Here is a 23907-nt window from a genome sequence, read left to right as displayed (position 1 = left end):
TATAGCAGTTATATAGGCTTTAATATATCTCTTGTAATTCCTATTTATATTTGATACCTCATTTGTAGTTTCTTATCCATATTGTTACAGCTCTCTGTTCCATTTTACGTATATTTTGTTCACATTGGGTCAGTGGAAAAGCCATTGTTTAAACCTGTACACAATGCAAAGTTGACAGTAAGGCTGAATCTCACTTTGCAAAGTATTATGTTTTCAGGCACAAATACTTTTGTCCTAATCACGAATAAAGGTGTTTATAAAACATATCCTCCTTTTAACCTACCCTCAGACTAAATTAAATTATACAGATATCAACAACAGTATAAGTAAAAGAAAGGGAAGTAATTTTCCGTTGTCACAACCACTACCAAACAAAAGTCACACAAGAGTCACAGAGTCAAGAGAGGAAAAAAAACAGATATCCAAATTTTAAAAAGGCAAACAGGTTTCTAGTATATCTTAGTTTGCATATACAGGTAATATTATGCAAACATTTTATGTGGTTAAAATTCAAAGGGCACTACACACACTGTCACTCATATCACAACAATTGTGTTTCAGTAAAAAAAAAGTTTGCATAAACACTTGGGTACGTGACAGTAACACAACTTCTCTTTAATGGAAAAACATCTTATTAAAACTTCAGTAAAATAAAGGTTCTGTGAAGAAACTATGAACTGTAAGCAGGCTGTGTTTCTATCAATGGGAAATTTGCAAGAAGCAGTCATCTGTTTGCAAATCACACAGTGCACGCCTTGTAATAGGGGTACTAGGAAGGTGAAATAAGGAAGTTCTCTATAATAAGTTAATCTCTATATATGGAAGCTCTAAGGTAATACTGATTAATGGGACTTAATGGTTGCCAGGTTTCAGTATTTATATCAGTAAACAGAACTTTGTATATCAAGTGACACATTTTCCAGATAACATTTCAGTTTGTCATGGAACTTGCACAGAACAAAAATATGGGCTCAGCAATTACATCATGACTGTACCTGAATATATTCATTTAAAAAAAAAAAAAAAGAAGAGTTTTTCAGAACTACTATAATTCTGCATAAGCTTTAAGAATTATAGCTTTAGTAAAAATGCTACAGAAAATGTCGGTATGCATTGTTCTTCTGAACATCCGAAATTCAAGTTTTAAGCATCTCCCATAAACACTTTTATTCCACAACGAATCACTGTTCATAAAACGGATATATTTTACAACTCTGAATATGATCTTCTCATTTGATTAAGTTACTGCTTTATTGCTGTGTTCCATATAGGTGTGTAAATGAACGCACGCGCACACACACACACACACAAAATGAGTCTTTCTTCTTCTTTTCCTCAACCATTCTGACTGAAGGGGTTCCTCATTGTGTTAGGTGTTGCTTTGCTTCATGAAGGGCCTGAAAACAAATGAGAAATGTCAGGACTGAAAAAACGTACGTAAAAAGGAAAACAAAAGAATGTATACAACAAAGAAGCACGAACCTTCTCAATAGCATCCATGGCAGAATCATCTTCTAGAAGTTTGGCATAGGACAAAGCTCTTTCAAAGTGGGTGACACAAGATTCATAGTTTCCAAGCTTCACTGATATAAAAGAGTAAACTGGGATCAGGTTAAAGAACTGTGCAACAGTATGACTGATTCAAACACACTGTGGTTTAAGAAGTAAAGTATTAAAGTTGCGTGTCTCTGTTTTGTTAATATAAAGTGATGCATCATAAATAAATAACCAATTACATTCTGACTGTGCAACCAAAACATTGGCATTCAACTGCCACTTCTTATCGGCGATTCCATCAGCAGCAGCTACTGAACGGACGCCATAATCTCGAGCTTCTTCGTGGTGATCGAGCTTCAGGTAACACAAACCGATCTCATGTAACAACCATGTCTTCTCCAAATCACTGCAAACCAGCGGAAGCTTCTTTTCCCAGCTTATAAACAAAATGGAATAAAAAGGATTAAATAAATGTGTCAGAAATAAACATAGTTTTTGGATGAATTCAAGTGCAGGTATTATTTGATTATTTACTTACACTTGAATGGCCTCTGCAAACTCTTCATTTCGAACATAGACTCGGCCAATGTTGTCCAGAGCTCTGGACAGTGCTCCTGGGAGCTTGCTGTAGGTAAAAAAAAAAAAAAAAGATTTCTTAATGTTTAATAATAATAATAATAATAATAATAGTGATTAAAAAATATTTATAGGAACCTTTCAAGACACTCAGGGACACATAACTGTATGTATAAAAAATGGAAAAATTGTAGAATTAAAATTCAATACTACAGAATCAAAGAGAATAAGCGAGCTTAAAAGGATGTATTTTAATGCTGGTTTTAATAATAGGAAGAAAATCAATATTGTGAGTGTGCTACAGGAGAGATTTCTAAAGATGAGAGGTCCACTCGGCTGAAAGCTCTAAAATCCATGGTAGTCAGACGAGTAGGTGGTATAATGAAAGAAAAAGAGGAGGAGGATCTCAAGGTATAGCAAGGAGTAGCAATGTGCAGAAGACCAGAGAGATAAGGTTGTGCGAGATTATGGAGAGACTTGAAAGTAAGAAGCTAAATCTTAAAATGAATGCAATACTTTACAAGAAGCCAGTGAAGCTGCTGACGGTCAATAGTAATATGTTCTATAGAACTGGTTCTGGTCTATGAAGAAGTTTGTGTGGTGGATTTAATCTCTCGTCCAAATATGTAGTTTTACTCCTATTCTGCCTTTCTTCTCACCACTGTTTGGCCAACTCCAGGTCTTTCTGATGATGCTCCAATGCTTTGTCCATGTTTCCCAGGTCAACCAAAGCATTGCCAATGCAACTGTGCAAGGTGCCCAAAACCTCTTTTTTATTAGGAACCTCTTTCTCAGACCACCTCTGCACCATTTTCATGACTTCTTCTGCCTTCTTCAGAGTGCCTTCTGCATTTCCGGACATAAACTCTGGGATGACAAAGAGGACAGTGAGAATTTTTAAACTGAAAGTAAAAGAGAGAATCAAGGTCTATGTTTATCCAGAATGCTATCTTGCCTCTGTCAATTTCATCCAGGCTTTTCAGCAGAAATCCAGAAGAGAGTGCGCTATTACGGCGCTTTGTACATTTCTCTTGCATGAACTTCTGCCTCATTTCTTGTGCAGAAGTAGGCTTCTCCTGGTGCCAAAATTCAGTGCAAGTGTCAAGGTAAGACAGACATCTCTGAATGATGTCCTTCACCTTCTCCCCACTCTTTGTTGTACCTTCTATCAAGTCTGCAAATCATTACATAACAGCTATTAATATTATTCAACAAGAATGAAACAGATATAGTTGTTTTTTTTAAGTAAACATTTTGAACAGTATATGCTAGGTGACAGTTAGATACATAGAAACATACAGTGTGTGTAAATTTGAACAAATAGCAAATTACCTTCATCTTTCATCAGATTTTCTAGATATTTCTTGTCACTATAAAACTCGCCCAGAAGTTGTTTGGTTGTCTTTTCACTCTTTGGGGTTTTCTCAGTCTTCTGATTTTTCTCCTTTGTGAGATTCTGGATAGCTGCAATTGGTTTGGCCCTCTTAACAGTTCAGAAACATAACATAACACTGTGCATCAGAAGACAGGTCAGGCTAAACATTGCATACAGAAAACTGCAGGGGTTTTGGGGGGATTGAGACAAGACACATAATTGAAGCAATGACTCAGCCTTGTTCTACAGAATACATACAGGTGGTGATAGGATTTAAGTGTGCATGGATTTAACTGTTTATGTAACATTTTCAGTCTCTTTCAGTGGGAGAAATGTTTCATTGTTCATCCAAGTGACTTCTTCAGACATGGATTTACCTACCTGGATGATTAAGCATGCATCAAGACAACTGTTCATTGGATTCATAGCAAGAGGGAAGAAATCTTTCTATTGTCTAGCAGTTTTGATATACAGCGAGCTGTAGTGCCTTCCTGCAACGAATCCTGGCTAAATGACAAATACTGTCATTTTTATTGTTATTTCCCTTGTACCATTAGAACAGCTCTGCCTCTAAGCCTGCATGTTAAATACATTGCTCAAATAAAAATTAAGGGAACTTGTATCAGGAGAAAGGCTGTTAAAGAGAGCTGCACCAGTATTTTTTTCCTTGGTGCAAGGAGGAACAGGAGGAGCACTGCCACAGCCCTACAAAAAGACCTCCAGCAGGCTAATCATTCATGCTGCTCTGACCAAACTGCTCCACACTCTGGTAACTGTGTTGGGAGACAAAGAAAACGTCATTGCAATGGCACATTGAATAGATGTGCCATCCTAGATACACATCTAGTTTCATCCTAGTTACCAGCTGCAAAGACTTTTGGAGGTTTCCTTGGTCTTACCTCTCCAATGCACCAAAGCACGATTCACATTGGTTTAAGCATCCCAGCTGGTAAGATGATGTCCCTTAAGTTTAACTGAGTTTGTGCTGTACTGTGATAATTGTGACTTACCTCAGTGGGGTTGTTTTTATTATTATTATTTACTGAAGATATATGCACCAAAGACTCACCTCACCACCTATGTTGAGAAATGACAGGTCTCCTTTAATCTCCAATTTCACATTGGAAGGACCTAAAAGATGGCAAAGAACAAGCGGCTCATATTTTAGGTAAGGAGATGTGAGATGATTGCAACACTATTAACAAGACACTTACTGCCAACAGAGTTTTCTATGGCCTCCTGTGCTTTCTGGATACCCAGTCTGAACTCCTGCATTTGTGGACGTAGTTTATGGCCTCTGTGGTAAAACACCAGGGCAAATTCAAATTCTCCCATGTAGTATAAAGCTTCTGCCTTCAGGTACAAACCCTAAAATGGTGATTCAAAACAAATGTATACAATAGGCACTGAACCTTTAGCGGGGATATAAAGATACATTTTACTCATTTTCTATCATGACAGCAGAAAAACATTTACCTCAAAAAACGAGTTGTCTCTTTTAAGTGAAGCTTCTGCATCTCTCAAAGCGTTGTCAAACCCTCCCATCTTCAGGTAACATCTGGACCGAGCAACAAAGCACTGCTTGTCACTAGGCTTTAAAGCCAGTGCCTAAACAAAGAAAAGAAGTGAGCCATTTCTAGAGTGCTTAAAAAAAATCAGAGAAAAAGTAACGACGACACTTAACACTTACCTCTGTGAAGCTGTCTATAGCTTTTTTATACTCTCCTGCCTGGTACATCCATTTCCCATCGGCCATTAAAGTTGCGAATACGCCCTTAGATTGCTGGTCTTCGAGGTCTGCGTCGATGTTTGCCATTTTTGGCCACTTTTAAACTTTCTTTCCGTCAACTTGAAGCCAGTTTAACTCGTATAAACTTTAGCCCAACGCATCGATCCACGTTTAGCTGGTATCCTAGCAACACCAACAAACGAATCGCGAGGAAGCAGCGCCCTCTGCTGCTCATCTCCTGCAGTACACCAACCTCCACGCTACTTTTTTCTTAAAATTCCGAAACAAAACAAAGATATAAACCTATTTTAGAAGCCTCTTTATGACTGTGATATTTTCCCCACTCTATGGTTCACATTTTACTCACTCCAGTTCTTTTTTGGCAACTTAAAATATTTTTAAAGTTTTAATTTCTGCTGCCCTCTTGGTCAGATCTCTTTTGAAAAAGACATTTTTAATGTCCGTGAAATTTTACTAGAACAAATAAGACATATAAAAGTCACTTTCCCCAATAACTGTTTGCAGCTCTATTCACGAGATACATCATTCTTTTCTGGCAAATACAGGACATCACTTTTTTGGCATGATACCAGATTGCAGGACTCACTCCCACAGCAATCTGTAAAACCACACGGTATCTTTATGCAATACTTCTAAACTAATGATTCCAAACAAAAGAAAGATATCAATCTAGGGGAAACCCAGAGGAGGCCAACTTTATTGTCATGGCTGGTACTTTTCCAGGGAAAAGAGTGGATGGTCTCACTCTCACCATAAAGAGCAAAAACAATCAGAGCAAAATGAGGACACTCTTCATACTCAAGTGCACCAATGGACTAATGGGGAAATGATTAAACATTCCTACGTTTCAATCATCACACAGCACCTGAACATTTTGGACAATAGCAAACAGATTTCACTTTATGTGGAGCAATAAAGTTGTCACTTTTGCTCGATGCCTCCACCTTGCATTGAATAAAATTAGACAGCTTCAATGTCAAATAACCTCTACTGTATACTGTAATCGATTTGAGCTTAAAATGCCATGCAGATCTAGCAAACCAATCATCTTCCTGAGGTTTTTTGGTTATTTTTTTTCCCAACGTAGTGTTCATGGTGGGTGCCTCTTTCAATCTTAGGAGAAGAGCATCTTCATCTTACGCTGACGTTTATATCAGACAGCAAATTTACAATAAATATACATTATGACGATAAAAAAATGGAAAAAAAGAAACTCAACTATTATCACAAATCAACACTTTACATTCCAGTAAAATGTACAATGCAGCAATCTGTGAATGGCAACATCAAATGTGAAACAACAAAAGGGACGGAGACTTTGCTGACAACAAAACCAGCACGGCCGTCTCCTCTGCCGCCTTTCTAGTGTGCTTCGGCTGAATTACATGCGTAGGTCTAGACTCCAGCTGTTGTCAACTTAAAAAAAGAAGATTGAGTGCTCCCAAAGGCTTATGACAAGGAGGCAGTTTTCAGTGCGAATTCGTAGCAGCCAACTGTCTGTGTGACAGATTCGTCAAAAAAAAAAAAAAAAAAACGGGGATGGTGCAGCTTGCTCAGTGATTTCCATCACAAATCACTGAGCAAGTTATTAACTGTCATGCAGAGAATACCCCCCCTCAGCAGTAAGTTGAGATGAGCAGGATAATAGCTTGCTCGAGAGTTTTCCCCAGGATGGCACTTCCTGCATGGATCCCTAAAAGCTCTAATATAATAGCTGTGCAATCTTTCCTATTTGAAAAATCCAGACTATTTGGACCAGTGTTGTTAGCCATTACCGACTTTCAAGTTTGTTTAATTCTGGAAGGAAGAAAACTAAATCCAAAACCAGTAAAACTACCAACTCAGTTTGAGCCAACTTGGTGTCCTTTGCTAGACGGGCATTTGCTGCATTGGGTTGCATTCATTCAGTCAATGGCATATACAGGAAACTGACTTGCAAATCAGTCAGTTATTAAATACAGATGATGGGTTGTGGGGTTGACATTGTTGGAAAGTCCTGATGTAGTAACTGTTTAGGTAGTCGACTCTTCCAATTAACCAAACTGGAAGAAGAAATTTCCAGGTCCAGATGCTGAAAATAATAAAAAAAACAAAACCATTAGCGCATTTAGGATATTCTCAGATTGTGGGACTCCTTCCAAATGGCTGGCAGAGGGACAGATTTTTACTTTCAAACAGAACATATGTTACCTTCGAAACTAAAACCCCCTGGACCTCCAAAGAATGCCTTGAAAATGTTGTTGGCATCAAAATCTGGAAAGAAAGAAAACACAAGAAGCGACATGAACACAGAACTATCTGGCTGAATTTTCTCGTATCATTTCAATCTGATCATCCTTGAGACCTCACACACTGAAGTCGGCCCATATGCTCACCTCCCATGTTCATGCCGTCATCCTCTAGATCCTGTCCGGTGTCGTAGCGAGACTTTTTCTTTGCGTCAGAAAGCACGCTGAAAGCTTCGCCCACTTCCTTAAACTTCTTTTCCTCTTCCTTCTGTACCTCAGCACTAGCTCCACTGTGACGGTCTAAAGGGAGGGGGAAAAATGAAAGCAGTATTATATTTGGTAATTTAAATCAAAGTCCTTCTAGAAGCAAATCTCACAGCTCAGCTGCCATACCAAAAATCACCCATGTCACTTATTTAGGCAGTTATTTTGAAGGATTATCTAAACTGATTTTCATTTCAAATGTCTGAATAAAGATAAGATTAAAAAAAAAAAAAAACAGTTCCCTAAAATAATGTTTTAAAATATCTTTTCACTGGAAATTATATGGCCATATTTGCTGCAGAAAAACTTCCCCCTACAATTCAGGACTCTTCATTGATGTGATGTTTAGTTCTCTTTTTACGTAGAAATCAAGCACCTGGGTGATGTAAAAGTGCCCGTTTGCGGTAAGCTTTCTTGATCTCCTCTTCTGTTGCGTTCTTATCCACCCCGAGGATTTTGTAGTAATCTTTCCGTTTGCTTTTCTTCAGTTCCAGCTGGGAATTCTTCAGGAGTTGCTTGTGTTCTAGGTAATAAAGTCAAAAACACACAGCATGTAGATTAGTAAGCATTGCATTAAAAACAGTTATGTAATGTCTCTAAAGTGGCAACTTAATACTAGTCCAAAGGTGCCAATATGTGGAAAAGGAGCACTGTGAGGTGGTAATATCTGCTCTGCCCCCACCTTTTGTCTTCTCTGTCTGGTAAACCTTTTCATAGTCCCGCACTGCCTCTTCGTACTGCTCCGTGTCCATGTAGCTGCAGGACACCAAGCACAAGTCTTTCAGTCAATTCATTACTCAATTTGAACTATAAAATACAAAAGTGTCGGTAAAAAAGTGAAGCTTCTGCTTAAAGAAACCAAATGACATACAAGTTGGTCTGTCTACTAACAACAAAGTAAAATCTTCGGCATACCACTGTGCTCTCCTTAAATAGGCCTTGATGTAGGTCTCATCCAGTTTGATGGCCTTCGTGCAGTCTTCAATGGCCTGTTCTAGTTTCTTGAGCTTTCAAAGAAAAAGAAAATGTGAACATGTGAGGCAAAGAGACAGGAAAAGGTAGTGACCTGTGGTGTCTGTATGCCTACAATTGACATATTTTAATGAAACTAATGTTATGTCTTACCTTTGATCCGACTGTAGCTCTATTACAGTACAGCTTGGCATTTGTCTTGATGTTATTAGGGTCTATTGTTAGCGCCTCAGAGTACAGCTCACATGCTGCCTCATAGTTTCCCTCCTTGAATGCCTTGTTTCCTTCCTCCTTCTTGGCTTTTAGCGCTTTGGCATTCTGGGTAGAAAATTCATACAGCAGCTTTAAAAGCTCCTCTGAGCTAACTGAAACCTCAAGCAGACTGGTGAAGGAGATTTTTTTTCCCCCTGCTAAATTTGTGTTAGCTGTTAGCTACTGAGTTACTCACTCTGCACGCAAGCCGAGCCTTGTCGTGGTCAGGAGCCATACGCAGGGCCTGGACAAAGAACTGCACAGCCTTATCAATGCAGTCCTCATAGTACAGACAAAGACCACGCACGTACAGAGCGTCCGCGTTAGTGGAGTCCATTCGAAGAATATCACTGGATACAAACAGATAATTACAGGCAAAGTGCAATTAAAAAGAGTAAATCACATTAAAAAATGTACTGTTACACCATCTTCAAAGGAGAAGTTCATTTCTGAAAACTCAACTGTTTAATGTATTGCAGACAACCTAGTAAAGATCAGAAGAGTCAAATCATGACAATCGCTGTTCCCACTATTCAGAACATATAGTAAGCACTACATATAAACACAACAAGGAATCTTCATGTTCAAGGCAAACTGGAGTGATTAAATTTAAGGATCCGTGCCCTGACCAGCTGTGATTTTTCATCCTGACAGTTCTTCAACCTGCATGGAAATCACTGCTTGCACATTTCAGTGGCCCTGTCTGAGAAAGGCATACTGTTTTGTTGTACTTCATGTTAGGGCAACTACATACCTCAGTGACTTTTCCCCCATTATATCCCTTTGACAATAATGTCAAAAAATAAATAAATCTTTTCAAGTGTGCATTCTTACCTGGCTACAGACTGAGCCTCGGGGTATCGCCCCAGCAGGGCTAAACACTCTGCTTTTAGTATCTTGAACTTGTGACAAGCGGAGGCAGAATCCAAGGCACGGTCCATGCAAAAGACAACCTAAACACAAGCAGATACCTGCAGTACGTGATGCTTGACTTGGCAGGTATTTATGACATAATACACCTCACAAATAACACACCTCACAAATAAAACACACACACACAAAACAAAAAAACAACTAAAACTGTATCTAATGAGTAGCTTACCATCCTGAAATCTCTCTTCTCAAATCCAATCTCTGCCATTCTCTCATATTCAAGGATAGATTCTGCATTCTTCACCTGCCAAAGGAATTTATGATATTCAGTAACCATGAGGAAGAACTTCAGTGCTTCTCAGAAACTGCTAGTCTCTTGAGTGCCATGCTTATTAAATCCAGGTCAGAATAAGTACAAGTGATTGTGAACTACTACTACTGGATTTCCATTCAAACCTTTTTTTGCTCTTTATTTTCACTGGCTTGGCCAAAGCCAATTTAATAGTGGATAATCATGTCCAAGTTGTTAGGTCATGCTCTCTGCAACTGAGGCCAACTCACCTCCTGCTGGGCCTGGCTGTTGTCTGACTCCAGCTCTAGAACTCTCTGGAAACAGCGGCTGGCAGCCATAGCATTCCCAAGCAACAGGTGGCACTTGCCCTCTCGCAGATGGCCCTGTAAGTAAAAGATTTACAGTTCACAGCCTAAAGTGATAATACCCTGTAATGACCAACATCATTAAAAATATATGACTGCCTCTAAAATATTTATCTGTTATGTAATATATTACTAGACTACAACCAACAACAGTGCTGGAGCTTATGTGTTTATTGGCCTTGTAATACTACAGATATAGACCACTGGTGACTTATACAAGATCTGCAATAAACAAAAGCTTTTACAGTCTATGTGAAAATCTGTATTGCTCTAAAGCCATTGCTTGTTAGAAATATTTACAAAGGAAAATCCTCACTACTATCTATATATCTATATCTATATATATCTATATATCTATATCTATATATCTATATATGAATGGAATTTCTTTAATTCTTCAACCCACCTTGATGAAGGTGTTGTCTAGTCGTACTGCTTGCTGGCAATCCTCTAGAGCGTCTCTATACCGGCACAACATCATTAGTGTCGCTGCCCGATTTCCATAGTAACTTGCATTCTTTGGGCACATATCTGTTATGTTAAATTAAGAAAATTTTATTAATATTCTACCAGGGACATGTTGGATGCAAATGTTAAAATTCTCATCCACATGAGAAATTAGCATAGCTTCTATCCACAGAAATATATACTGAAATTGTTTAGAAAGAATTACCAATGGCCTTGGTGTAATAATTGAATGCTTCTGCATAATCCTTCTTGACATAAAAAGCATTGCCTTGTTCTTTGAAGCTCTCTGCTTCCCTGTGTAGAAATGGGCAAAAAGAAAGAAATCAAATAAAGCTTGCAGGCAAATCTAAAACAAGTGAGAAGAGAAAAACACATGACAGGTGGTAAGATAAGTAGAGGTAGACTTGCTGAATTGTTTCTTGACTAGAGGTAGGTAATTACTTTTTTTCATATTCATGTTTTCGAGTAAAGAAAGAATGACACAATGTGCATTTGACAGTTTGCTGGACTGAGTTAGCTAAACATAGAACAAGTCAAACTAGCAGGACAGAGTGCACGTATTCCCAGCCAACACGCAGCAATGAGACTGAGCCAGGAACATATGACACCATCCTGAAGGGCTACTGCCGTTACTTTTTTTGGAGGCCTGTCATACTTCACATCACGAACACTCATTAACTGAATGGTGCCATTAAGTAATTAGCCAGCTTTGGTCATCTCTGGGATGTGAAAGCAAAACTCTTAACTCCGATCAACTTTCACACTTAACGATTAACCACCAACTTACATACGTTACTGTGAACGAAACCCAGAAATCCAACACAAGGGCTAGCTAAAGTGGAAGGCAACCGAGCTAGATGCTTTCCAGGGCCAAATTTAGCTAAACTGTTAGCGGTAGCGCGCTGGTAAGCTCTCATGTTGCGACAAGAAAATTAACACGACGGGGGCTTTTGAGCACACATATCAATAAAAGACTTTGATATACGCGTTTTTCATTCGCTGACAACATAGCTGTAATTTCCACCACCTTTCTAATTCTTCATCGCTGAGCAGTTCCATGTCAGGGTCCATGTTCACAGCATCACAGCTCTCCGTCGCCATTTTGCCGTCAATGAGAAAGGCGGGGCTACATACTGCAGTCGTTACGTACAACATAAACAGGAAGTAGCACATTTGGGAAGGTAAGCGTTTTCTCAAGCGAAATTATGACAATTAGCAAATAAATGTCGGCAAAATAACCAGAAGTATCAGCGTGTGTATTTTTGAAGACACGTTTTTACTAGCATTTGTCATATACAGGCAACATTAATGGCTGGTTTTGTGATATAGTGGTTTTGTGTCTTCCCGAAGCTAATGCTAAGCTATTTTCTGTACAAACGTCTCCAAATTAGCTATCGTTTGCGACGCAAAAACTTAAAATAACTATGTCAGATAAAAGGGTTTTTTTTTTTTGCCAGTGGGCTCTTCTAACTTGTAAGTTAGCTAGTGTGCATAGTAGCACAGTTTATCTACAAAGGAAACCAAATAAGGCGTACTGTGTTGTTGTGTTTTGCATTGTTTCTAAGTAATGGCTTTGATCAATTGGGTAGTTTTTGTTTTTTGTTTCTTCTGTCCTAAACAGATTTTCGGACTGGAGAGTGAGAAACCGTCATGGGTAAAAGCTGTAAAGTGGTGGTTTGTGGTCAAGCCGCAGTAGGAAAAACGGCTGTGTTAGAACAACTACTGTATGCCAATCATGTTGCAGGTATGTCGCTTCCCTACATTATCATATATTACCTCAATGAGTCAAATGATGTATGGTCAATGTGGTTTATCCCCGAGTGATCGCAGCAAAGCATAATATAATTTGTTGTCGACTTGCAGTAGTGTTGATGTTATTGAGTGAGTATTCTCTCTGTCGTCCATTAGTTATTTATAACTAATGTGACAGTATGTAATCGTAACTGAAATCGTGATTAAAACGTAGCAAAATTGATTTGGTGCTATATAAAGTTTAAATGAATTAACTCAACGCTTGGTGAGTTAACAGTATATAACAGTTGTATTAAAAGTTTATAACATCTAAGACTCGCATGTTGTCATCTTAATATTTGTGCAGCATATCACATCATTTGTGTCCACCTTTGTTTATTTCTTGGTAGGTTCAGAGCCAATGGAGACCCTTGAGGATATCTATATTGGCTCCATAGAAACTGACCGTGGCACACGAGAGCAGGTGCGCTTCTATGACACCCGTGGACTCCGGGATGGGATGGAGTTTCCCCGACATTACTACACTTTTGCTGATGGCTTCGTACTAGTCTACAGCATTGATAGTAAAGAGTCCTTTAAACGAATGGAGGCCCTTAAGAAAGACATTGATCGCCACAGAGACAAGAAAGAGGTAAGCAGTAAATACAATTAATGTGTATAGTGAGGGCATGGGTTTTGATTGGTACACTTCACAGTTACTTGTTCTGTTCTAGTAATTTCAGAATAGAAGAAGTTATGTTTGTTAAAAACCTCATAAATATTCTGCTCAAAGTGTGGCTCATCTAATATATGTGATATCTAATATATCACTATTTTTTAATAAATAGATATACATAAAAAGGTTTAGTATAGGTGGTGTAGTGATTAGCACGGTTGCTTCACAGTAAGGAGGTCTTAGGTTTTAATCCACCAGCCTTTCTGTGTGACTGTCTGCCCATCTTTGCTTGGGTTCTTTCTGGGTTGTCTAGTTTCCCACAGTCCAAAGACATGCATGAGTTAGGTTAATTGGTGATTCTAAATTGCCATTATGTGTAAATGTGAGTGTGACTGGTTGTTTATCTCTCTATTTGCCTTGCGTTAAACTGAGGGCCTGTCCAGGCTGTCCCCTAAATTGGATAAGGGAAAGAAAATGGATGGATAAAAACAGTACAATATAGAATACATAAAGCTGCAGAATATTCTGCACCAGTATGCAGAATGCATTGTTATTTAATATTGTAACATTAGTTGTCAGGCTTTAGTCATTGTTGTAGCCTTGCTTTGGGGGTCATGTTTCATTAATGTGCACTTAAAGAGGGATGACAAGCCTTTATAAATTCATGACACAGCAGTTCGAGAGCTTTTTGGGTCTGATACAGGTCTCTGGGATATTAAAGAAGCAAGCAAGCCAGAGATGCCAGATATTGATTCATCTGCCCTATGTCCTGGGATGATATTTCTAAATTATTAATTTGAATATTGTTTCCTCCCAGTCATATTTAATTTTCACCAGACAATCTGCTGTATCTGAAGCCACAGCAGCTGTCATGAAGCACAATGTGAAGAGTTGTACAGTGACTAATGTGGAACTAACTTGATAATCTGATCTATAGGTAACCATTGTTGTGCTGGGTAATAAACTGGACAAGCAGGAAGAGAGGAGAGTTGACTTGAACGTGGCCCAGAATTGGGCGAAGAATGAGAAGGTGCGTCTGTGGGAGGTGTCTGTAGTGGACCGACGTACACTCATTGAACCCTTTGTCTACCTCGCCAGCAAAATGACCCAGCCACAGAGCAAGTCCACTTTCCCTCTCAGCCGCAATAAGAATAAGGGCAGTGGTTCAACAGATAGCTAAAATATCCGAAACAGCTTTTGAAAGGGGAGGCATGTTAAAGGAAACCCTGTTTTATTAAAACATATATATTTTATCAACATGAAGGATTGACTTAGTAAAAATTTGAGAAGGCAGAGAAATTATGTTGAGAAGGAAGGCAGGATGATTGTATGGATCTTTGTAAACAGAGAGCACTGTTAATATTAATAAAACACCTGCATTTCATATTTGTTAAAAACAACATTCTTAACTATTATGATTTTTGTAAATTCTTTATGTCTCTGTCATCTGTATATGTATCACATTTCCCGTTCTCAAATAATTCCCATTTTTTCCAGGTAGAAAAATGTTCAAACTGTTTCACCTGCATTGATAAACATGTGCGATAGACTGTGTGATTTAGAGCTACATACTGTAGCTCTTGATCTACTGACAATCATCATTTTGATCTCAGTTTATATTTGAGATTCCAGAGATTTAAGCTATCATAGTCACTTGAGGCTCACTGTAATGATGACGAAGGACCTTACACATAGTTTGTACACTGGCTACTTTTTTCTTTCTTTCGGTAAACCTGTGCACTAAATGTATACACGGACTGAACCAAAAATGGCAGCAGTTTCAAATGTTACCCAATAACTGCATCACACAAATGCTGAATATCATATTGGAAAAGGAATGATGACTGAAAGGGTTTCATAGATGCATTATTTATATTGTACATAAACTGTCCTGTCTGTTGATGTGGAGATTTGTTACACCTTACACGTTTGTTGCTGAGATTTACTGTTTAATATTGTCACGTGAATCACTCAGATTCTTTATCACATTTAGCTTTCTGTACGGGTGTGATGAGTCTGACTACAAGATGGTCAGATGATATTTCAGTGTTTCTGCAGGCTGAAGTGCTACTTTTTCTTGTTGCATGTAAAAGAGAACACTCGATTTAGTTAAATTCCATTTCAATGTCAACACGATTCATTCGTCACTGATGAAATCGGTGTATTGGGTTTTTTTTTCTTCTGAGGTGTAAAGTAGAACCTATCACTGGACTGGTGTAGCATGAAGTCATGTATGAGCAGCTTTTAATGTTAGTTTCACTAAAATGGGGAAATGTGAAAATTTGTCAGTTCCAGGGTCTGTCAACACTATATCATGCAGCTTTTTTTTCTTGTGAAGATTAACCTTTATGTATAAATATCCTGAAAATGTGCTTTTTTTGAGATGTTTGCATGTTTTGTAAACAGATTAAAGCCTTTGACTGTGCCTAATTAGAATTTGTGGTTGTGGGTTAGGTAATTCAACATAGAACAGGTGTCATTCTATTTTTCTGTTTGCTATTTTCTGCACCGTTCTTCTTATTTCTACTTTTCTATTTACAAAATTGTGTCAGTAAGATGTAAAACTCAAAAAACAGAAGCTGGAATTGAAGACTGAAGATTTAATCTGATTTAGAAATTTTGAGTAAAAGCAACCTCTGCTGTCACTTATTTTATTGCAGAAGTTTCTGATCTTGTGGTTAAACAGGATTTTTCACATGGTTTTGTAAAAAGACCCTACTTTCATTTGACTTTCAACTGTAGCTAATTGATTATCACAAGTCACATCTAATATCAGTTAAAACATGTTTGTTGTCTTCACACACTTGAAAATAGACTCATGGCATTTGAAGGACCACGAGTGATGTGGGTGGCACTCCACAACAGTCCCAGTTTCTCATGTGGCCCCTTAGGAAAATTAATTGCCCACGCCTTTAAGATGTTTCACCTCTAATTGGAGTCCTTTAGGTTACATGAGTGTGGGTTGAAACGCCTCTCGAGAGTGCCTTAGAGCTGGTGGACTTAAATGTGAGTGACAGGGTGGGTCAATGATTATCAATGTGACTGTGGGCTTTTAGAACTGGAGAGACTTTTTAGATGAGAGGTGAGCCTGCTTGGAGAAGCTTAAAAAATGCAGCTCCCTTCAACTCAAGCACTTAAGACCAGAGATGGGCAGTAACGCGTTACTGTAATCTGATTACTTTTTCAAATAATGAGTAAAGTAAGGGATTACTATTGCAAAAACGGTAATTAGATTACCGTTACTTTCCCGTAGAAACGCTGCGTTACTAAAACCGTGATTTTTGCGAGAATGTCTCACGACAGTGATGTAAGCGAGTGCGTCGTTAGTGACAACAGCTGTGTGCAGATCAACAATGGATCATATATCGATTGTGGGAGAGAGTATGAGCGTGCAGCGTTTAAAGCGTGGAAGTATTGACCTTACTTTGAGTTTGATTCCATAAAAAGTGACAAAAACATTAGTGTCCATCGTGCGTGGGAAGAAAACTTCTTTTTACAGCGAAAAAACCCCTTCCAAGCAAGCACCGAGTGCGCAATGACGTAATGGGAAACTCACAGAGAAACTCGCGGATTCTTCAACTGACCGTGGCACACCTGCACCAGGGTAAACCTCCGCCTACCGCAGTTCTGCTTTACAGGTGAAAATAGAGCAACGGGACCGCTGAGTCTTTGACTTTATTTATTTTCTGCTGTGTTTTACTTGCATCTATTTGAAAGAGTGAGTGTAAACACAAAAAATATTTTATTTTATGTGCTGGAATGTGCAGAAAATAGGTTTAAATGTTAAACTAATTTATTCAAGTCAGAGAATGTTGCATATAATTAAAATTTTGCTTGATGCATAAAGTTAAAAGATTAAAACTGATAAAACAAGTTTTTATCAAAAGGTACCTCTCCATTTGATTACATTTTGTATGATGGATTATGCAGAAAAAGTAGAATTGGGCTGAAAGATCTATGCTTTATCACCTCTTCAGGTTGTAAATCGTGTTTTTAAAAAGTAACTAAGTAATTAATTACTTTTGAAAATAAGTAATCAGTAAAGTAACGGGATTACTTTTTTGGGGAAGTAATCAGTAATTAGTTACTGATTACTTTTTTCAAGTAACTTGACCAACACTGCTTAAGACCGCCACGACTTGCATGAATGAGAACCTACATAGACCAACGTACCATTGAAATCAGGGACTGTGCAGTCCTTGATTGACACTTAAACCCCCACGGATCGCCATTTGGCGTTTTCTACCTTTAAAACCCGGAGAGCAGCCAAATGGCTTTTAGCTAGGCTTTAGCTTCAGCCAAGTGGAAGCTAAATTGGCTAGTCATTCATATGTATATTGGGTCGTTATCTGGGAATTCTGGAGGGAGGGGAGTGGGGGTGTGTGATTGAGGGCGTGGGGGAGCTGCTAAAAGCTGTGCACTTCCTTTTGTGTTTCATCTTGATGCATTCTCAATCATCCAGGGAAATAAATCTCCAAAAGTCACCAACTTGGAGTGTTTCAGTTTGCCATCTTAGGGAGAAATCAACACACATGGGTGTATGTCCTTTGTTGCTCAGATTTATTGATAAAAACAGTACAAAAAACCAACCATTTGTACACATATTTACAAATAATAATAAAAAGTGAGTGAGTACAAACAATTCAACATTTTCAGCAATCACTCACAATCCTGGCACTGCCATGGTATCTGTAGTCTGCATTTACCACATGTGTATCTTTTGCAGTGAACACATCGCACAGTGGATGTGATGGACCAGATGGTTCGGGAGTACACTGTCCGCAAAGGAACACGGTGCTGGCCAGTCGCCGTGTTTTATAACATGATTGACATGGCAGCACTGAATGCACATGTGCTGTATCAAGCATGCACCGGGACGAAGGAAAGACGGGTGGACTTCCTGGTGGCGCTTGCAACAGAGTTGGCTCGCTCTCATGTAGCTGCGAAGAAGGCAAGAAAAGAACAGTTGCTTCGGACACAACCCTCCACACCTAGCCCTGGAAAAAGAGCCACGTGTCAGGTCAAACACAACTGCAAGAACAATCATGCCACTGTGCGATGTGTTCACTGCAAAAGATACACATGTGGTAAATGCAGACTACAGATACCATGGCAGTGCCAGGATTGTGAGTGATTGCTGAAAATGTTGAATTGTTTGTACTCACTCACTTTTTATTATTATTTGTAAATATGTGTACAAATGGTTGGTTTTTTGTACTGTTTTTATCAATAAATCTGAGCAACAAAGGACATACACCCATGTGTGTTGATTTCTCCCTAAGATGGCAAACTGAAACACTCCAAGTTGGTGACTTTTGGAGATTTATTTCCCTGGATGATTGAGAATGCATCAAGATGAAACACAAAAGGAAGTGCACAGCTTTTAGCAGCTCCCCCACGCCCTCAATCACACACCCCCACTCCCCTCCCTCCAGAATTCCCAGATAACGACCCAATATACATATGAATGACTAGCCAATTTAGCTCCCACTTGGCTGAAGCTAAAGCTTAGCTAAAAGCCATTTGGCTGCTCTCCGGGTTTTATAGGTAGAAAGGTAGAAGCCTGGGGATGCTAGTGTTGAAACATACACACTGAAATAGGAGAATTTGGTGCCCTCCAGTGGTCACTGTAAGGAACTGTAGAATAAGATAGAATAATCCTTTAATTGAAATTTGGTTGTAACAGCAGCCAGAAAAACACATATACAAACAAACAGTACACAGAACAGAAACATACACTTTTTTTAACATCACACTAGGATCTACACTCAAAAAAATAACTCTTTAAATGAACATAAAAAAATCATGGAAAGAATTTCCACGTGATTAAATTGCTTTATTTTAGCATTATGCAATTCTGTTACTCCAACTTAATGCACTCAAGTTGGACCAACTTAATTAAAGATTGATGAATCAACGTATTTACTGCATTTTGATCCAATATATTTTAATAGTGTTGATCCAACTTAAAGAGTTTTGTTCCAACTCAATTCAGTAGGTTTTCTCCAACTAATTTACTAAATTTGGTCCCAGCTTAAGTTAATTGAGTTGAACCAACTCATACAAATTAAGTTATTCCAACACAAGTCTTTAATGCTAATAGAAAGCAATTTAATCACGTGGAAATTCTTTCCATGATTATTTTAAGTTAATTTAAAGAGTAATTTTTTGGAGCATTTAACAAAGTCTAGAGTCTGGTTAACATACATTTCACTATTACATCTAAAAGGTAAATAAAAATTTGTCATACACATCTTTTTGTTTTCTCCAATTTATTGAATTTATAGCAAATTTCACATAATGTATAAAGAATACATGAAATGCAAGTACAAGTTACATAACAGAAAAAAAGTAGTGGACAAAGTGGAAAGTTAACCTGTTAAAACAATTTTTTAACAACAATGAATGGCTGAAGCAGGTGATTTTCCGATGACCAATACAACTACTTTGAAGGTCAACAGATGCACTTTCAAAAAAGAAAATATCTGCAATTATTTTAGGTTCATGGTCCAGATACATGGTGTAGCTGTTGTAATGGGAACATTTCTCAACGAGAAAATAGTGTTTTGAGAACCTGTACTTTGTGTGCTGTTGGATAGTTCGTGTGCATCTAATTCCATAAGAATCTTCTGCAGGACCTCAAAGGTGTACCTGAGTTCCAGAGGGTAGCTCAGGTTCAGTGAATAGACCAGACCAAGCAACATTGTCACTGCAAAAACTACATTGCCCAACTCACCCATCACTTCCACCCCCTCTAGAACAATCACAACATCCTGAGGGTCATCGCCAGGCTCCGCACCCTCTGACCGAATGACACAGATTCCAAAGACTGTCTCTGCTATGGCAGTGGCGATGCTTTTTATCAACTTCCTGTGACAATAAAACAAACAAAAAAGAGATAATGATTTCTCACTAATGTCCATTGCAAACAGTTTTAAAAGTAAATATCTGTTTTACATTAATGTAAAATACCTAAAAGCTTTATTCATTCAAGCCTTATAATAATGTAAATGTAATCAAAATTGACTGCCCGATATTTTTCCTGACTCATGAGAAGTTCATTCAATACCTCAACAATGTCCTGTCTTTCAAAATCTTGTGATAGGGGTTAGGGCTGCTCAATTAATCGAATTTTAATCACGATTACGATCTGGGCTTTCAACGATCATTAAAAATGACTGAGCCGATTATTAGCCCCTCCCTCATTTATCCGCGACACCTTAAAGGCCGGTCCGTGAAAATATTGTCGGGCATAAACCGGTCCGTGGCGCAAAAAAGGTTGGAGACCGCTGATTAAGAGGACCCGAGGGAAGCTCGGAAAGCTAAGCAGAAGTTATTTGGAGAGTGACTGCCGTTGGTTGAAAAGAGAGTTTAAAAAAAAAAAAAACTTCAGTGGTGTTGCACACCATTTTATATTATTTTTTTAAAGTCATTGTTAACCCTTTAAAGCCGGTCAGAGCAGCACGCTCCGTTTTGCGTAACTATTTTTAAATCCCTGTAGAACCCGAACCGTGTAAGCTAGCGCAATAATTTGTTTTGCATATGAAACCGGAGGAGTTGTACTTACATCTTATGCCATCAGCTTGTCCTCGGTCACGGTTTCGTTCCACATATAGCTTTGCAAAAATTGCATAAAAAGCGCTTGCAGGAACAAAAACATAATATTCCAGAAACAGGCTTTGCCGTTCCTATCAGCTGTTCGTAACACTTCCCACAGTGAAATGATGCACATGCTGTTTTCTTTGCAAATTTGCATCATAGGATTGTTTTTTGTTTTTCCTGCAGTATATAAAAATTGCTGTATCTCCAAAATAAAACTATGAAGACACTTAAAATAAATTTCCTGTGGTGGGAAACTATTTTTTGCAACTTTATTGTATTTAAAGTTTTGAGGGATAAACCTCTTAAATTTCTCCAAGTAGAAATATATGTAAACAAAACAAAAGCGATTTTCAATTTTTTTTAGTTTATTGCACTTTTTTGCAATTTATGTAATTACTATGGACTTAATGCATACATATTATTAAAATATGGGCTATAACAGTTGTATTGATGTATAGCAACTTGAAATGCTCCCACAAATGGCACTACAGCATGTAAAAAAAAATAATATAAGCTCTGGTGGACTTGGTTCTATAGTAGGTCTTAAAGGGTTAAATAAATATCGTCAAATAATCGTGATCTCAATTTCAGTGAAAATAATTGTGATTATCATTTTTGCCATAATCGAGCAGCCCTAATAGGGGTGACTGTGGCACAGGAGGTAGAGCAAGTTGTCTACTGGTTTAATCCCTGGCTTCTCTAATCTGATACTAAAACTATCAATGGGTAACATACTGAACCCCAAGTTGCTCCTGATACATCCATTGAAGTGTAAATGTTACATAAAAATCTTTTATGAATGTGTGTATGAATGAGGTTATTATAATGATATTATAATAATGATAGTATAAAACACTCAAAAATGGTGTGTGTAGTATCCAGTGAGAAACTTAAAGCTCTTACTTTTCCTATTTTAAAAGGTATTTTTTACAGCCACCGGTAATTTATAGGAAAACCCCATCCCCTGAAACTTTTTGTATGTAGTTCAAGCTTATCTTTGATCATCTCCTTAGTTAAGGATACAGGCAAGTTAAAATACCAGGTAATTCTTCACCAGCTTCTCAGGATCTTCATTCAGGTACACGCAAAGACCTTTGGCGATGTATTCTCTTCTGATTTCAACAGCATCAGTCTTCATACACAGAGGGGGAAAAAAAACAAATATATACGGAAATCCATCTCAACGACCTAGCAGTGGGATTAAAGAACTTTTAGTTGAATTACCAGGAATTTATGAGAAATACAGAGGCTATTGTTTTACGGTCTTAATCTTTTCAAATAGTATTTATGCATTTTAGACAAGTCTGTCATTTTAATATTGTTTTGTAATTTGTGTATTAATTTAATCATGCCATACCCCCAATTCAAGAAAGTTTAGATGATGTGTACATAAAATCAGAATGCAATGGTTTCTTGGTCTCAAAACTATATGTCACTTACAAATGAATATATTACATTTTTAACATGGGAATGTGATAATTTTTAAGAAAAATATTAGCTCACCATGAATTTGATGAACTGGCCTGCCAGCTCTCCAGACCTTTCACCACCTGATAAGATTAAACATTTATTATCTTTACAGGAGGGAACTGCAAGTCTCCAACTTTATTAAGTAGAAAAATATTTAATTTCAAAAAAATTAAAAAACAGGAAAACATATCTGTTCATGTTTTGTCTTTCCTCCTCAGTGTACTAAAAACACATAAATTGTTAAACAAACCACTGTCCATCAGTTGCAACTTACAAACTTACAAATTTCAACAACCCACACGTAAAATGTAAATTTATCACAACAGTCTCTGTGGTAGAGCCAAACTAGCTTATGTGCAGAGGTTAAGTTATAAACAATATCTATATTTGGAGTAGCTAAGTCTTTCATATTAGGCTATCATGCTAGCATGACATTGTGCTATATTCTTGCACTAACGTGTTAGCTAGCTAGAATGGCATAAACAAACAGATTTTTTTTTTAAAAACAAAAAAACAAATGTGAATAAATAGAACTGAAAAGAATCGACAAACTAATGATACCTTTGTGCAAAAAGTATTTTCATCAAGATGGATGAAGATAGATTCACTCTTACCTTTCCAAGATGACCGTGAAGCAAACCATGTGCTTTCCTGCCTCTTGTTGTTTAGAATCTCACGTGATCTTGTGATATCGCGAGTCTTTAAGGCAGCTAACCACTCTTGTTAGATTTTATCATGTCATATCAACAAGAATAAATTTAAGAGGCGCTAAGTTGGTAAATTTCTTGTAGATCTTATATGATTTTATTACGTTCACCTTAGAAACATAAATTCATTGTGTTCAAATTACATGTTAGAGTCTTGTAAATGCAATAACCACCAAATTTCACTTTTTTGAGTGTATATACATCTGGACATACTGGAATCCACATCATAGAGTCAAGTTTGTCCAGCACAATAAAAACAAAAAGCAGCAATTGATTTTCTGCAGTTATGTTCTGAACTATGTGAATAGATTGAGACAGGATTTGCACTTTAGCCTATAACCAAAAACTACGTAGCAAACACTTTTGTTTACTGAAGACAGACATTGTTTTTTAAAGGCAGTTTTTGTCTATGTGAGGCACAAAGTTTTCTGCCGATGTAAATCAATAAATTCCACTCTGTGTTTCATGGGAGGGTTTCCGGTTAAGTCCATGAGTTTTGAACTTGTAATTTTGCCTCAGTACACAACATAAGCGGGTGTTAAATCAAACAACCAATGTGATTGATGTACAGATTTTTAGAAGTTGGAGACATTTTTAATTGGCCACACTAACATAATTTTAGATATAAGAATTGTTTTTAATACTTGGACGAAAATCTTTGGCAGTCAGTGACTACCTAAAGTCTTAAACCCATGTAGATAAACGCTGTGTTTTCTCCTTTGAGAGGCTCTGCCAGGCCTTTACTGCAGCCACCTTTAGTTGTGCTTGTTTATGGGTCTTTTTGTATTCAGTTTTCCATCTATTAACCA

The 23907-nt window shown here is 37.8% G+C and overlaps 3 protein-coding genes and 1 long non-coding RNA gene across 6 annotated transcripts; 1 reads left to right on the top strand and 3 right to left on the bottom strand.

Moving 5' to 3' along the window:
* Positions 1–397: 397 nt before the first annotated feature.
* On the bottom strand, positions 398–5383 carry odad4 (outer dynein arm docking complex subunit 4). Of its 2 annotated transcripts, none has more exons than XM_085404454.1 (11): positions 5139–5272; positions 4925–5056; positions 4663–4745; positions 4518–4579; positions 3406–3556; positions 3029–3247; positions 2733–2940; positions 2036–2122; positions 1737–1933; positions 1483–1583; positions 398–1397 (listed from the first exon to the last, which is right to left on the bottom strand). In XM_085404454.1, the coding sequence occupies exons 2-11, from the start codon at positions 4963–4965 to the stop codon at positions 1362–1364; spliced, it is 1185 nt and encodes a 394-aa protein (XP_085260580.1). In that variant the 5' UTR covers positions 4966–5056; positions 5139–5272; the 3' UTR covers positions 398–1361. The 2 variants fall into 2 exon arrangements, with proteins under 2 accessions (XP_085260580.1, XP_085260579.1); XM_085404453.1 differs by having other exon boundaries at positions 417–1397; positions 4663–4816; positions 5139–5383.
* A 483-nt stretch (positions 5384–5866) lies between these two features.
* dnajc7 (DnaJ (Hsp40) homolog, subfamily C, member 7) lies at positions 5867–12067 on the bottom strand. The gene is made up of 14 exons (XM_085404452.1): positions 11940–12067; positions 11118–11206; positions 10851–10975; positions 10349–10462; positions 10017–10091; positions 9749–9867; positions 9111–9264; positions 8816–8980; positions 8606–8697; positions 8373–8446; positions 8067–8213; positions 7574–7726; positions 7389–7451; positions 5867–7269 (listed from the first exon to the last, which is right to left on the bottom strand). The coding sequence occupies exons 1-14, from the start codon at positions 12065–12067 to the stop codon at positions 7232–7234; spliced, it is 1536 nt and encodes a 511-aa protein (XP_085260578.1). The 3' UTR covers positions 5867–7231.
* nkiras2 (NFKB inhibitor interacting Ras-like 2) lies at positions 12004–15755 on the top strand. Of its 2 annotated transcripts, none has more exons than XM_085404455.1 (4): positions 12004–12093; positions 12534–12656; positions 13054–13295; positions 14257–15755. In XM_085404455.1, exons 2-4 carry the CDS (start codon positions 12563–12565, stop codon positions 14497–14499), a joined length of 579 nt encoding a protein of 192 aa, XP_085260581.1. In that variant the 5' UTR covers positions 12004–12093; positions 12534–12562; the 3' UTR covers positions 14500–15755. The 2 variants fall into 2 exon arrangements, with proteins under 2 accessions (XP_085260581.1, XP_085260582.1); XM_085404456.1 differs by having other exon boundaries at positions 12059–12093; positions 12502–12656.
* A 3034-nt stretch (positions 15756–18789) lies between these two features.
* On the bottom strand, positions 18790–23347 carry LOC146672002 (uncharacterized). The gene is made up of 4 exons (XR_014911617.1): positions 23006–23347; positions 22425–22471; positions 21961–22053; positions 18790–20189 (listed from the first exon to the last, which is right to left on the bottom strand). It is a non-coding gene; the product is annotated as an uncharacterized LOC146672002 (long non-coding RNA).
* Between the last annotated feature and the right edge of the window lie 560 nt (positions 23348–23907).

The sequence above is a fragment of the Rhamphochromis longiceps genome, linkage group LG4 (assembly GCF_057381845.1).
Source record: "Rhamphochromis longiceps isolate RC_006_pf linkage group LG4, R_longiceps_female_GT1.1, whole genome shotgun sequence".
NCBI lineage: Eukaryota > Metazoa > Chordata > Actinopteri > Cichliformes > Cichlidae > Rhamphochromis > Rhamphochromis longiceps.
The sequence above is the reverse complement of the archived record's forward strand: the minus strand, read 5'-3'. Positions and strand labels throughout refer to the sequence as shown.

Bases quoted from the DNA above. Each gene is read 5' to 3' on its own strand.
- dnajc7 (XM_085404452.1), bottom strand. From the start codon at position 12,067: ATGTTGTACGTAACGACTGCAGTATGTAGCCCCGCCTTTCTCATTGAC. The intron at 8,698-8,815 runs GTAAGACATAAC...TTTCTTTGAAAG, and splicing joins GAGCTACAGTCGGATCAAAG to CTCAAGAAACTAGAACAGGC. The intron at 7,452-7,573 runs GTGAGCATATGG...CTTTCTTTCCAG, and splicing joins TGACGGCATGAACATGGGAG to ATTTTGATGCCAACAACATT.
- odad4 (XM_085404453.1), bottom strand. From the start codon at position 5,264: ATGGCAAACATCGACGCAGACCTCGAAGACCAGCAATCTAAGGGCGTA. The intron at 5,057-5,138 runs GTAAGTGTTAAG...TTCTTTGTTTAG, and splicing joins CTATAGACAGCTTCACAGAG to GCACTGGCTTTAAAGCCTAG. The intron at 4,817-4,924 runs GTAAATGTTTTT...TCACCATTTTAG, and splicing joins GAGACAACTCGTTTTTTGAG to GGTTTGTACCTGAAGGCAGA.
- nkiras2 (XM_085404455.1), top strand. From the start codon at position 12,563: ATGGGTAAAAGCTGTAAAGTGGTGGTTTGTGGTCAAGCCGCAGTAGGA. The intron at 12,657-13,053 runs GTATGTCGCTTC...ATTTCTTGGTAG, and splicing joins GTATGCCAATCATGTTGCAG to GTTCAGAGCCAATGGAGACC. The intron at 13,296-14,256 runs GTAAGCAGTAAA...TCTGATCTATAG, and splicing joins GCCACAGAGACAAGAAAGAG to GTAACCATTGTTGTGCTGGG.